The 10,942-nt window shown below is 41.4% G+C and overlaps 4 protein-coding genes across 11 annotated transcripts in view; all 4 read right to left on the bottom strand.

The window, feature by feature from the left end:
* The window catches only part of LOC104735342, an 11,463-nt gene extending 9,141 nt beyond the window's left edge, over window positions 1-2,322 (bottom strand). The window contains exons 1-2 of one of the 2 annotated variants that reach the window (XM_019234644.1): window positions 968-2,322; window positions 183-284 (exon numbers count right to left, since the gene is read on the bottom strand). In XM_019234644.1, the coding sequence (XP_019090189.1) occupies window positions 183-284; window positions 968-2,188 (1,323 nt within the window). In that variant the 5' untranslated portion in view covers window positions 2,189-2,322. The remainder of the gene's footprint in view (window positions 1-182; window positions 285-967) is intronic. The other variant, XM_010455109.2, reaches the window with a different exon arrangement.
* On the bottom strand, window positions 2,449-4,999 carry LOC104735339 (indole-3-acetic acid-amido synthetase GH3.17-like). The gene is made up of 6 exons (XM_010455107.1): window positions 4,976-4,999; window positions 4,576-4,885; window positions 4,332-4,433; window positions 4,095-4,235; window positions 3,331-3,992; window positions 2,449-3,232 (listed from the first exon to the last, which is right to left on the bottom strand). Exons 2-6 carry the CDS (start codon window positions 4,863-4,865, stop codon window positions 2,643-2,645), a joined length of 1,785 nt encoding a protein of 594 aa, XP_010453409.1. The 5' UTR covers window positions 4,866-4,885; window positions 4,976-4,999; the 3' UTR covers window positions 2,449-2,642.
* LOC104735337 (indole-3-acetic acid-amido synthetase GH3.17-like) lies at window positions 5,195-8,401 on the bottom strand. 2 transcript variants are annotated; one of them, XM_010455103.2, is made up of 6 exons: window positions 8,334-8,401; window positions 7,255-7,585; window positions 7,032-7,133; window positions 6,803-6,943; window positions 6,032-6,693; window positions 5,195-5,920 (listed from the first exon to the last, which is right to left on the bottom strand). In XM_010455103.2, exons 1-6 carry the CDS (start codon window positions 8,359-8,361, stop codon window positions 5,331-5,333), a joined length of 1,854 nt encoding a protein of 617 aa, XP_010453405.1. In that variant the 5' UTR covers window positions 8,362-8,401; the 3' UTR covers window positions 5,195-5,330. The 2 variants fall into 2 exon arrangements, with proteins under 2 accessions (XP_010453405.1, XP_010453404.1); XM_010455102.2 differs by lacking the exon at window positions 8,334-8,401 and having other exon boundaries at window positions 7,255-7,918.
* Window positions 7,090-10,942, bottom strand: part of LOC104735338 (indole-3-acetic acid-amido synthetase GH3.17-like) — a 4,105-nt gene continuing 252 nt past the window's right edge. For 2 of the 6 annotated variants that reach the window (XM_010455106.2, XM_019234646.1), the window contains exons 2-6: window positions 10,573-10,878; window positions 10,149-10,250; window positions 9,905-10,045; window positions 9,091-9,758; window positions 8,339-8,928 (exon numbers count right to left, since the gene is read on the bottom strand). In XM_010455106.2, coding sequence (XP_010453408.1) covers window positions 8,339-8,928; window positions 9,091-9,758; window positions 9,905-10,045; window positions 10,149-10,250; window positions 10,573-10,865 — 1,794 coding nt within the window. In that variant the 5' untranslated portion in view covers window positions 10,866-10,878. Of the gene's footprint in view, window positions 7,134-7,254; window positions 7,586-8,050; window positions 8,929-9,090; window positions 9,759-9,904; window positions 10,046-10,148; window positions 10,251-10,572; window positions 10,879-10,942 lie in introns of those variants that run through there. The other 4 variants (XR_002034793.1, XM_010455105.1, XM_010455104.2 and 1 more) reach the window with 4 other exon arrangements.

Raw genomic sequence — 10,942 nt, 5'->3', positions numbered from 1 at the left:
AATGCATGGGCCACCATACCAGCTTCAGTCAAGAAGTGAAATTTTGATGGAAGAAGAACAAGACCAGGAATCACCATGGCTATGATAATGTTAGCCACTATTAGCTTACAGAATGATTTGAGGAACATGCCGGCTAACCATATGTTTAAATCCCAATAATTATGCATGACGAACCATATAACCATTAAGCTTCCAAGGGCAACAAATGCGAAGTAAGAGGGCACACTTTTCTTTGTAAAAAATCGAGCAAAATAAAGCCCAGCAACTGCAGGAAGCGGAGTAAACTGCAAGATAAACAGAGAATAGAAATTCCATTGTTACTAAAATGGTGTGACAGGGCATAACAAATGAGGCAATTTATGGAATTCAATGTGTCAACTGTCAACTGTCAACTTTTAGAAAGGAAACCTCCATAGATGGACACATGCATTACTTGAAAGCGGTAAAGAGTAAAGCAACTATATCAACTTGCTGCAGCAAATTCTACAAGACTACTATGACAGGCGTCAGCTGCCACATACAAGTCAACTTTCTTTTGCTAAGAAATAGTGTGTGGACTGATAGGACGCACCCGCAGAGAAGGCACAACATTACATCGTCAACATATGCCTTAGTCTATATGTCATATATTTATTTAAAATCACAACTTATAGGACCATGCAACATTACAAACTTTAAACAAATGTATGCTAAAGTTAAAGTTTTGTAAACTTTTTTGCTATTCGATGTTGGAGCTACGGCCTTCAAAAAGCTTATACAGCCGATCCAGTTATATATAAAAGAAAATACAGCTACTTTTCCATTCCTACGACCAACGATTAGATAACATACGATTCTGGTAGCTTGCAATATGCTAGCCTAAAGAGACGAATTTCACGGGATACCTAGTCGACTAATTGAAACCAAAATTTGATTACAGGAAAGACATAGTAATTAAATACTATGCAATGAGAAGTGAAATACTTACCAGAACTGGAAATCCTACAACAATAGCTCCAGCAGAACTCACGATCACAGACAAAGCTGTGAAAAAGGCTGAGCTAAGAGCACCCGAGATCATTCCAAGAACAGAAGCACCAGCGCCAGCAGCACCTCCAAGCAGTGTTATGGTCACCAGAAGGTAGTTCAATGGAGGGGGCACTTGAATATACTTCCCAAAAGAGCGGAAAACAACTCTAATCTCCAAACAGATCACAATAATGACCATGGCAATGGCCCCATTCACAATCCGAATGCTCTGCAGCTGATGGGAATCCTTGGTAACCCACCATAGACCACCTCTTGTCGAAGCATAGAGCTGGAACAAGAAAGGGATAAAGAACAGAAGCAGCAAATCACAAAATGAAGCAGCTGATGAGAATATCACAGAGTAATGTGACGCCACGTGAAACAGAAGCGGCATAAACATCAAATTCAGCGAAAGGAAACAGCTCTCGAGCTGTCCAAGGATAAAGCTATCATCAGGGATCTCTCCTCCATGGTACTTAACTTCCTGCTTGGTCTTGAACGAAGAAACCCTCGGAATAGCGAAAATCCAATAGAAGACGCAGGCGAACAAGAGGTAATAGTAAGAAGAGTTGTTCATCCCAACGGCAGAGATGGTAGCCCATGCGAAAAACGAAGAGGCGGTGAATGGGACTGAGGCGAACAAGAGACGCTCAAGAGCGACAACAATTGAAGGATTCTCCAACTGAAGCCATTTGAATTGAAGCGAGGACCAGCAACCAATGAGGAACGTAGTCTCAGCGCAGAGAAAAGCCGCGAGCAAGCCGAGAGGAACGGAATTGAATGAGGATAAGAGAGAAGAAGAGAAGAAGAAGGAGATCTGAGCAGCGATCAGCGACATCCATATACCGAGGAAGCCTCCGAATTTGACATTGAGAGAATCGACGATGTAGGAGATAAGGAGGCCAATTGTGAGGGTAGCGACAACCGGAGCGCCGCCGAGGTCGAGGAGGAAGGCGGCGCATGGGACAAGAGCAATTGCGATCCGTCCATTGTAAGCGAAGGAAGACGGAGAGAATCGAGAGTTGTTGGATCTTGAAGTAGGAGTAGCTCGATCGATGAAGTTTCTGGTTGAGCCAGGGCTCATGTGAGGGGAGTAAGAGGAGGAGGATACAGTAGGTTCACCGGATGAAGTGGTTATATGCGGCCGGAACAGCCGTGGCTGTAGCTCCGGTGGCATCATCGTCGCCGGAATTTTTTCTTTGGGATACAGATTGAAAGGCGAATCTCGCCGTTCACTGATGGAAGAAGAAAGGATCTGTGTGTTGATTTCGCGGAAACTGTGACGTGTCCGGAGGAATCTTAGCCATTGGATCTTTACCAGTGGGGCTCTCTCTTAATCCTATAGCTTTCGTAGGTCCGCATCCACTGAATAGTGAGCCAAAAACGCTGTCGTTTCAAGGTATGACTAGTGAATACACTGTCGTTTCGTCATGAGGACACGATTCATAGAGATCATTACTCGACAATTGTAACGGACTTGTAATATTCAATAACTTGTGTATAACAAATTAGGGTATACATTATGAATGTTAACGTTACTATCTGTTATTATTTGTTACGGGATTTGTTATTCTTTAATTATTATTTCCCTATCATTCAAGTCTCTCTCACTCACACATTATGTAACGGCGGTTTTATCGGCTGGAATGAAGCTCATGTAGTTCCCACGTTGGAGTTTTCCGGCTAAGAAACTTGGAAACAACATTGGTCTCCAGTATCTTCAAGGCGTCTTCATTCGTCACTGACCTCGGAGTCTTGTACTGACTCACAGAAGAGCCTCGAGACAAGAACAAACTCATGAGCTCATCGAATGCGCCTGGTTTAACAACCTTAATCTCAAGTGGTCCAATGATTTTATCATTCTTTCGTCCTTTTCTGTAAACAGAGTCGAGAGCCTCCTCAACGGTGAAGCAACATTCCTCCAAGACTTTGCGGTCAGGCTGGAGCTTCGCGTTCTTGAATTTGCTCCCGAGTTCCCAGTAGAGCACGTAGTGTCCTGGCAACGAGGAGAGATCCACACGGCTAGTGAAATCCATGAGCATCAGGTCATGTGGCTCCAGCAAGAGACTAGCGTTTTTCACTGCCTTGAGGAGGTCTTCTTCGTAGGTCTTGCTCAAGTCGATGCTTAGAACAACTTTTTGTCTCCCAACAAAATAAAACTGTGGCGCATTGTTGTGGAAACCAGTCACTCGTAAAACATCCCCTAAACGGTACCTATACAGACCTGTAAATCATTACATTTATTTTGTTAGAAAAAACAACATAGACATTTTTTTGAACAAAAGTACTTTTGTTTTGTTACGGTGAGTAAAAGAAACTTACCAGAAAACGTTGTGACAAGAAGTTCATAATCATGGCCAATTTTAACGTCAACAAGGTCGACGACCACAGGGTCTTCGGGAACATGACCAGCTTCTTGACGGTCTTTCACGACCTCTATAAACTCAAAGTACCCCATACTTGGAATGATGGTGTACGACACATCACTAGGCTTAGACAGAGGATTGAGATTGATTCCGATGAAACATTCAGAGCTGCCATACCAAGATGAAATCAAAGGAAGACCGCCACCATAGAATTCCAGCAACGGAATGTACTGTGCCATGGTGCCGGTAACGACGGCTTCGATGCATTTTGCTTTTGGCCAAAGACTCCTCAATATTCCCTCCCATGGTGTTTTACTGCATTCTTTCTCGATCAGGGTCGCTAGTTCCAGATTTGGAGCGGTGAGGAACTTACTGATCCCGGAAACACATTGGGGATCAGTGATCCAGTCGCTGAGACGGCCAGTCCTAATGTTAGAGCATAACTCATTCCAATGATCTTCGAAAAACTTGATTACTTTGAGGAAGGAAGAAGCATAGGGTGCACCGAGGCGAGCTACGTATTCGCGTTGTAGAAGCCCACAAAGCAATTGGCAGTACATGCCCTGATTAGTGTCTTCACAAGTTGCAATAGTATGAGGGCTTATTTGTACTCTATCCCTGTAAATCATATAACAAACACAATAAAGAAACCTAAATAAAACATTAGTAGAAAGAGTGAACTGTGTTATGTAATGTAGGAGCAAAATTTTAATTGGTTACCAAAGAAAAGAGTTGGTTGGGTTCACGCTTTTCAAAACACAAGTTATCATAAACCTGACCATCAACCCAGAGGCAGTCTCGCTTTCTCGGGTCACGAAATAAAACATGAGAGATTTGCCTTGGGTAAGCCCTTCGATGTGCCTGCATGCATTCAACAACAACAACGGGTTTAGGGTTTTGCTTACTCTGTTTTGGTATCAACAAAAGAGACACAACTTGGAGTTTGGAACTCTTTACTTAAAGACTAGAGGTGCATAGAGAAATCCAAACAAAATCATCTGTTCCAAGTCCTCTGCTGTCAAAGGAATCAACTTTGGAACTCCTCCTGAAGTACCAGTGCTGCAAAAACAATCACTTCCTTACGTCTTTACATATTATATCTACGTTATTGAAGATTAACAAACTTATGTATCAACAAGTTTTGAAAAAAAAAAGATTCCTTTTCTAAATCAGAGGATTAAGAGTATTTTTTTAGATGTACGTGGCCAAGAGCAGACTGATGGGTCGATCACAAATGAGATCAGACGGCTCTCCACTAGCGATACGATCGATATAAGGCTTAATATCTTCGTAGGTCACAACGGGTAGGTTCTTCTTGAAGCTCTGCTTATCAAGTTGACCGTTGAGGAAACCTCTAAGGTACTCTGTTTGGGCATTACGTGAAAGTATTGCTTCGAAAACGGAATCTTGAATCTTCTTTACGTTGGTCGTTACATCCTCAAGAAGAGTCATGGCGGCTATTGGGTTTGTTGGATCGAACTTTGGCAACATGTTTGCTGCTTTTCAATAGTCTGCAACAACAATAACGAAAAGCAAAACCTTAATTCTCTCGTTTACAGGTTAAAAAAAAGTCTTATGACTTGTGGATCACGAATGCTTACAAAAGAGTGAAGAACAAACCTATGTTCTGGAGAAGTAGATGAGCTCTGGCCTCTCGCTGTAGATAAAGGATGTGCTGTGGCAAAAAGATCGTGTGCCGAAAATTCAGGATGGGTTTCCGACAGAGGCACGGAGGCAAGTTAAGCATTATGGGTTCAATATTGATAAATTTGATACCAAAAGTGTTCAAATTATTAATTCAGAAATTTTATATAGCTCACTTAAGTTTACCAATTGAGTTTGACCTCAGCTTAATTGTGATTTTGTAATATAACAATGGGAAAATTGGAAATATTTAAACTTATTAAAATTCTTAGTTATTGTTTCCCCTGTCACACAAATAACGTGACGGTGGTTTTAGCGGGTGGAGTATCGCTCATGTAACTCCCACGTTGGAGTTTTCCGGCTTAGGAACTTGGAAAGAACGTTCTTCTCCAATACCTTCAAGGCATCTTCATTCGTCACCGATCTAGGTGTCTTGTACTGACTCACAGAAGAGCCTCGAGACACGAACAAATTCATGAGCTCGTCGAAAGCGCCAGGCTTAACAACCTTAATCTCAAGTGGTCCAATGCTCTTATCATTCTTTCTTAATTTTCTGTACACAGCGTCGAGAGACTCCTCAACGATGAAGCAACATTCCTCCAAAACATTCGGGTCAGGCTCGAGCTTCGCGTTTTTGACTTTGCTTCCGAGTTCCCAGTAGAGTACGTAGTGTCCTGGAAACGAGGTTGAATCCACACGGCTAGTGAAATCCATGAGCATTAGGTCGTGTGGCTCAAGCAGGAGCTTCGCGTTTGTCACTGCCTTGAGGAGGTCTTCTTCAGAGGTCTTGTCCATGTCTATGCTCAGAACAACTTTCTGTCTTCCCAGGAAACGAAAATGTGGTGCATTGTTGTAGAAACCAGTAACTCTTAAAACATCACCCACACGGTACCTATACAGACCTGTAAAATCATATAAGAGATCATGTGAAAAACATATTGATCTTTGATACACATTAAGAAAAGAAACCAAAATGTCTATGTTCTCGTCTATGAAAACGTTGTGAGACTTACCAGAAAACGTTGTGAGAACAGGTTCATAATCATGACCGACTTTAACATCAACAAGATCCACAACTAGAGGTTTTGCGGAATCATGACTAGCTTCTTGATGGTCTTTCTCGACTTCTAAGAACTCAAAGTACCCCATAGATGGGATGATAGTGTAGGACACATCACAAGGCTTACACAGGGGATTGAAATTGATTCCGATGAAACATTCAGAGGTGACGTACGACCTTGAAATCACAGGAAGACCACCGCTATAGAATTCCAGCAATGGAATGTACTGTGCCATGGAGCCGGTAACGATGGCTTCAATGCATTTTGCTTTTGGCCATAGTCTTGTCACTATTGCCTCCCATGAAGTTTTACTGCATTCTTGCTCGATCAGGCTCGCTAGTTCCGGATTTGGAGCGGTGAGGAACTTACTGATCCCTGAAACACATTCAGCGTCTGTGATCCAGTCGCTGACACGGCCAGTCCTAATGTTTGAGCAGAAATCAGGCCAGTGATCTTTCAAGAACTTGATTACTTTGAGGAAGGAAGAAGCAAAAGCTGCACCGAGGCGAGCTACATTATCTCGATCTACAATCCCACAAAGCAATTGGCAGTACATGCTCTGAGTAGTGTCTGCACAAGTGGAAATCGCAAGCGGGCTTATATGTGTTTGATCCCTGTGAGTCATATAACAAACACAATAAAGAAACACTAGTAGCACTAAGAGGCATGTTCAAAGATTGAATGATGTAGTGTACTCTGGGAGCAAATATTTTAGGGTTTTACCAAAAAGATGAGTTGGTAGGTTTGTAGCTTTTCAGAAAGGAAGTTAGCATAGTCCTGACCATCAAACCAGAGGTAGTCTCGCTTTCTCGGGTCACAAAATAGAACATAAGAGATTTTCCTTCGTTAAGCCCTTGTATGTGCCTGCAAGCAGGGGTTGGGTTAAACTTACTCTCGTTTTAAGTATCAAACAAACAGACAAAACACTTGGAGTTTGGAAAACTCTTTTTACTTGTAGATTAGAAGTGTAGAGAGAGATGTAAACGATTTCCTCTGTTCCAAATCCTCTGTTGTCAAAGGAATCAACTTTGGAACTCCTCCTGAAGTACCCGAGCTGCAGATAAAGTTGTGTCCTTAACTCATCACAGATTCTATAATAAACAATACTTTAAATTTAATCTGCAGAGATTTCATCAAGATTCAAAAAAAAGGTCGATCGTTTAATTTGAAGGAACCTGGCCAAGAGTACACTGATGGGTCGATCACAGATGAGATCAGACGGCTCTCCATTGGCGATACGATCAATATAAGACCTGATATCTTCGTAGGTCACAACGGGTAGGTTCTTCTTGAAGCTTTCCTTATCGAGTTGACCGTTGAGGAAACCTCTAAGATACTCGGTTTGAGCATTACGTGAAAGTATTGCCTCCAAGACGTAATCTTGAATCTGCTTTACGTTGGTGGTCACATCCTCAAGAAGAGACAGACAAGCTTTTTGGTTTGTTGGATCGAGCTTTGGCAACATGCTTGCTTGCTGCTTTTGACTGTCAACAAAAAAGCAAAACCCTGTCCAAGTCTTATCACGAAACTGCTTACAAATAGTGAGGGGAAACCTCAAGTTCTGGCGAGGCCTCCTCTCTCTTAACGCTTGAGAATTTTGGAGGAGAAAGCAGACGCAAGGTGTGATGTGTGTGGCGATATATTCGGTGCCGTCCATAGTGGAGCTCTTTCAGATTTGATATATTATATTTTTTGTTTGTTTTCTTCCATATAGATTAAACGTGTGATTGATACGTTTTGGAGTAATAAATTAATACTAATGTAATATGGAAGAAAAACAAAAAAGTTAGAAAAAGAAATTAAATAATACAGCACTAGTGCACTACTACTATACTATATATACCCTCTGTATTATTTCTGAAACAAAGACTTTTCGAGAAAATTCTAAATGGACATTTATTTTGGAATGGAAAGAGTAAACAAGGAAAGGCACGAAACAGAGTGTGGTTTTGTAATTTGACATTAATCACATTCACATACTGAGAATTGATTAAAAACTTTTACTATAATCTTGTCTTGCGTTCTTTACCATAATCTTGTATTGAGTCCTTCACTCATGTGCTAAAAATTTCTTAATTTTTACCCACTCCAAATGCTCTTATTGATTTCTATTTTTTCCACGAGGGAAAGACGCAAGACAAGATGAAATAGAGTACACTCTGTTTTTATCAAAACAAGATTTCTGACTTTTAAATGAAGGATTGAAATGCTTAATAACCCCTGCCCTCAAGTTAAAAAAGTTTAAAAAAAAAACCTGATTTATCGGTTGGAGTACAGCTCATGTAGCTCCCACGATGGAGTTTTCCGGCTAAAAAACTTGGAAACGACGTTCGCTTCCAATATCTTCAAGGCTTCTTCATTCGTCACCGACCTCGGCGTCTTGTACTGACTCACAGAAGAGCCTCGAGACAAGAACAAACTCATGAGCTCGTCGAAAGCACCAGGATTAATCACCTTAATCTCAAGTGGTCCAATGTTCTTATCATTCTTTCGTCCTTTTCTGTACACAGCGTCGAGTGACTCCTCAATGGTGAAGCAGCATTCCTCCATAACATTCGGGTCGGGCTCAAGCTTCGCGTCCTTGACTTTGCTCCCGAGTTCCCAGTAGAGTACGTAGTGTCCTGGAAACGAGGAAGAATCTACACGGCTAGTGAAATCCATGAGCATCAAGCCATGTGGCTCAAGCAAGAGCTTCGCGTTTGCCACTGCCTTAAGGAGGTCTTCTTCGTAGGTCTTGTCCATGTCGATGCTTAGAACAACTTTCTGTCTTCCAACGAAACGAAAACTTGGCGTATTGTTGTAGAAACCAGTCACCCTTAAAACATCGCCAACACGGTACCTATACAGACCTGTTAAATAGTAGACATCATCATGTCAGAACATATACTTTTGATGCACACACATAGTAAAAAACAATTAAATCGTCCATTTTTGTTAAACAGAGACTTGAAAAGAATTCTAAAAAGACATTTTAATTTGAAAAGTAGAGAGTAAACATGAAAATGGCTTACCAGAAAAAGTTGTGACAACAGGTTCATAATCATGGTCGACTTTAACATCGACAAGATCGACGACCACATGGTTCTTCTCCACGGGATCATGACCAGTTTCTTGATGGTCTTTCTCGACCTCCAAGAACTCGAAGTACCCCATATATGGCATAATGGTGTACGACACATCACAAGGCTTACACAGAGGATTGAGATTGAGACCGATGAAACATTCAGAGCTGCCGTAAAACGTTGAGATCACAGGAAGACCACCGCTATAAAATTCCACTAACGGAATGTACTGTGCCATGGTGCCTGTAACTACGGCTTCAATGCATTTTGCTTTTGGCCATAGTCTTGTCACTATTGCCTCCCATGAAGTTTTACTGCATTCTTGCTCGATCAGGCTCGCAAGTTCCGGATTTGGAGCTGTGAGGAACTTGCCCATCCCTGATATACACTGGGGGTCTGTGATCCAATCACTGAGACGGGCAGTCCTTATGTTTGAGCATAACTCAGGCCAGTGATCTTCCAAGAACTTTATTACTTTGAGGAAGGAAGAAGCAAAGGGTGCACCGAGACGACCTACATCATCTCGTTGTAGAAGCCCACAAAGCAACTGGCAGTACATGCTCTGAGTAGTGTCTGCACAAGTCGTAATTGTATGCGGGCTTACCTGTGATTGATCCCTGTTAAGTCATATAATAAACAAAATAAAAAAACCTGTCAAGGGAAGCTTTGGTGAAACACGAATAAAAGCAAGCACACATTAGCAGAAAGAGTGAACTGTGGCAATGTATGTAATATGGGAGCAAAGGTTTTATTATTGAATTACCAGATATATGAGTTGGCTGGCTCAATGCTTTTCAAAACACAAGTTAGCATAGTCCTGACCAGTATCCCAGAGGCAGTCTCGCTTTCTCGGGTTACAAAATAAAACATGAGAGATTTCCCTTCTCTAATCCCCTCGATGTGCCTGCAGACCGAGATTAATAAGTTTTATTTAGGTTTTTTACTCTCATTTTTCTGGTATCAATAAAACAGACACATGCAAGTTGGAATTTAAGGACTCTTTTTACTTGTAGAGTAGAGGTCTGTAGAGAGATGCAAACGATAACCTCTGTTTCAAATCCTCTGTTGTCAAAGGAATCAACTTTGGAACTCCTCCTGAAGTACCCGAGCTGCATATAAAATTGCTTCCTTAACTCTTTGCATATTCTATAATTAACTTATACTTGTACATTTTTTTCAATTGTAACAACAAACTCTTGTATCAACAAGTTTCAACCAAGAGCCTAGATTTCAAGTCTCTTCTCGAAATTTTAAGTCAACAATTGGTCTAAATGTTGAAGCATATAAATTTTGCATTAAACTTCTACATCCAAAACTTCGAGTAATTGTTTTAGTTATGACAGATTCACATAGCAGAAATTTTGTTTGCTTTGAATCTGCTGCAGAGATTCCAAGAATCAGATAAAGGTGGATCATTTAAGCTGAAGGAACCTGGTCAAAAGTACACTGATGGGTCGATCACAGATGACATTTGACGGCTCTCCATTATTAGCGATACGGTCGATATAAGGCCTAATATCTTCGTAGGTCACAACGGGCAGGTTCTTCTTGAAGCTTTGCTTATCGACTTGACCGTTGAGGAATCCTCTAAGGTACTCGGTTTGAGCGTTACGTGAAAGTATTGCTTCCAAGAGGGAATCTTGAATCTGCTTTACGTTTGTGGTCACATCTTCAAGAAGAGACAAGCAAGCTTCTGTGTTTGTTGGGTCGAACCTTGGTAACATGATTGATTGTCTGCTACAAAACGCTAGCAAAACCTTAATTCTATGTCTTTATTACGAAATTGCTTACAAAAGAGTGA

This window comes from Camelina sativa, chromosome 13 (genome assembly GCF_000633955.1).
Source record: "Camelina sativa cultivar DH55 chromosome 13, Cs, whole genome shotgun sequence".
Taxonomy (NCBI): domain Eukaryota; kingdom Viridiplantae; phylum Streptophyta; class Magnoliopsida; order Brassicales; family Brassicaceae; genus Camelina; species Camelina sativa.
The sequence above is the reverse complement of the archived record's forward strand: the minus strand, read 5'-3'. Positions and strand labels throughout refer to the sequence as shown.

Excerpts from the sequence above, each read along its gene's own strand:
- LOC104735339 (XM_010455107.1), bottom strand. The coding sequence starts at position 4,865 with ATGTTGCCAAAGTTCGATCCAACAAACCCAATAGCCGCCATGACTCTT. Across the intron at positions 4,434-4,575 it reads ATCAGTCTGCTCTTGGCCAC|CACTGGTACTTCAGGAGGAG; the intron begins GTACATCTAAAA and ends TTGTTTTTGCAG. Across the intron at positions 3,993-4,094 it reads CCAACCAACTCTTTTCTTTG|GGATAGAGTACAAATAAGCC; the intron begins GTAACCAATTAA and ends TATGATTTACAG.
- LOC104735337 (XM_010455102.2), bottom strand. The coding sequence starts at position 7,736 with ATGGACGGCACCGAATATATCGCCACACACATCACACCTTGCGTCTGC. Across the intron at positions 6,944-7,031 it reads TCTACACTTCTAATCTACAA|GCACATACAAGGGCTTAACG; the intron begins GTAAAAAGAGTT and ends CCCTGCTTGCAG. Across the intron at positions 6,694-6,802 it reads CCTACCAACTCATCTTTTTG|GGATCAAACACATATAAGCC; the intron begins GTAAAACCCTAA and ends TATGACTCACAG.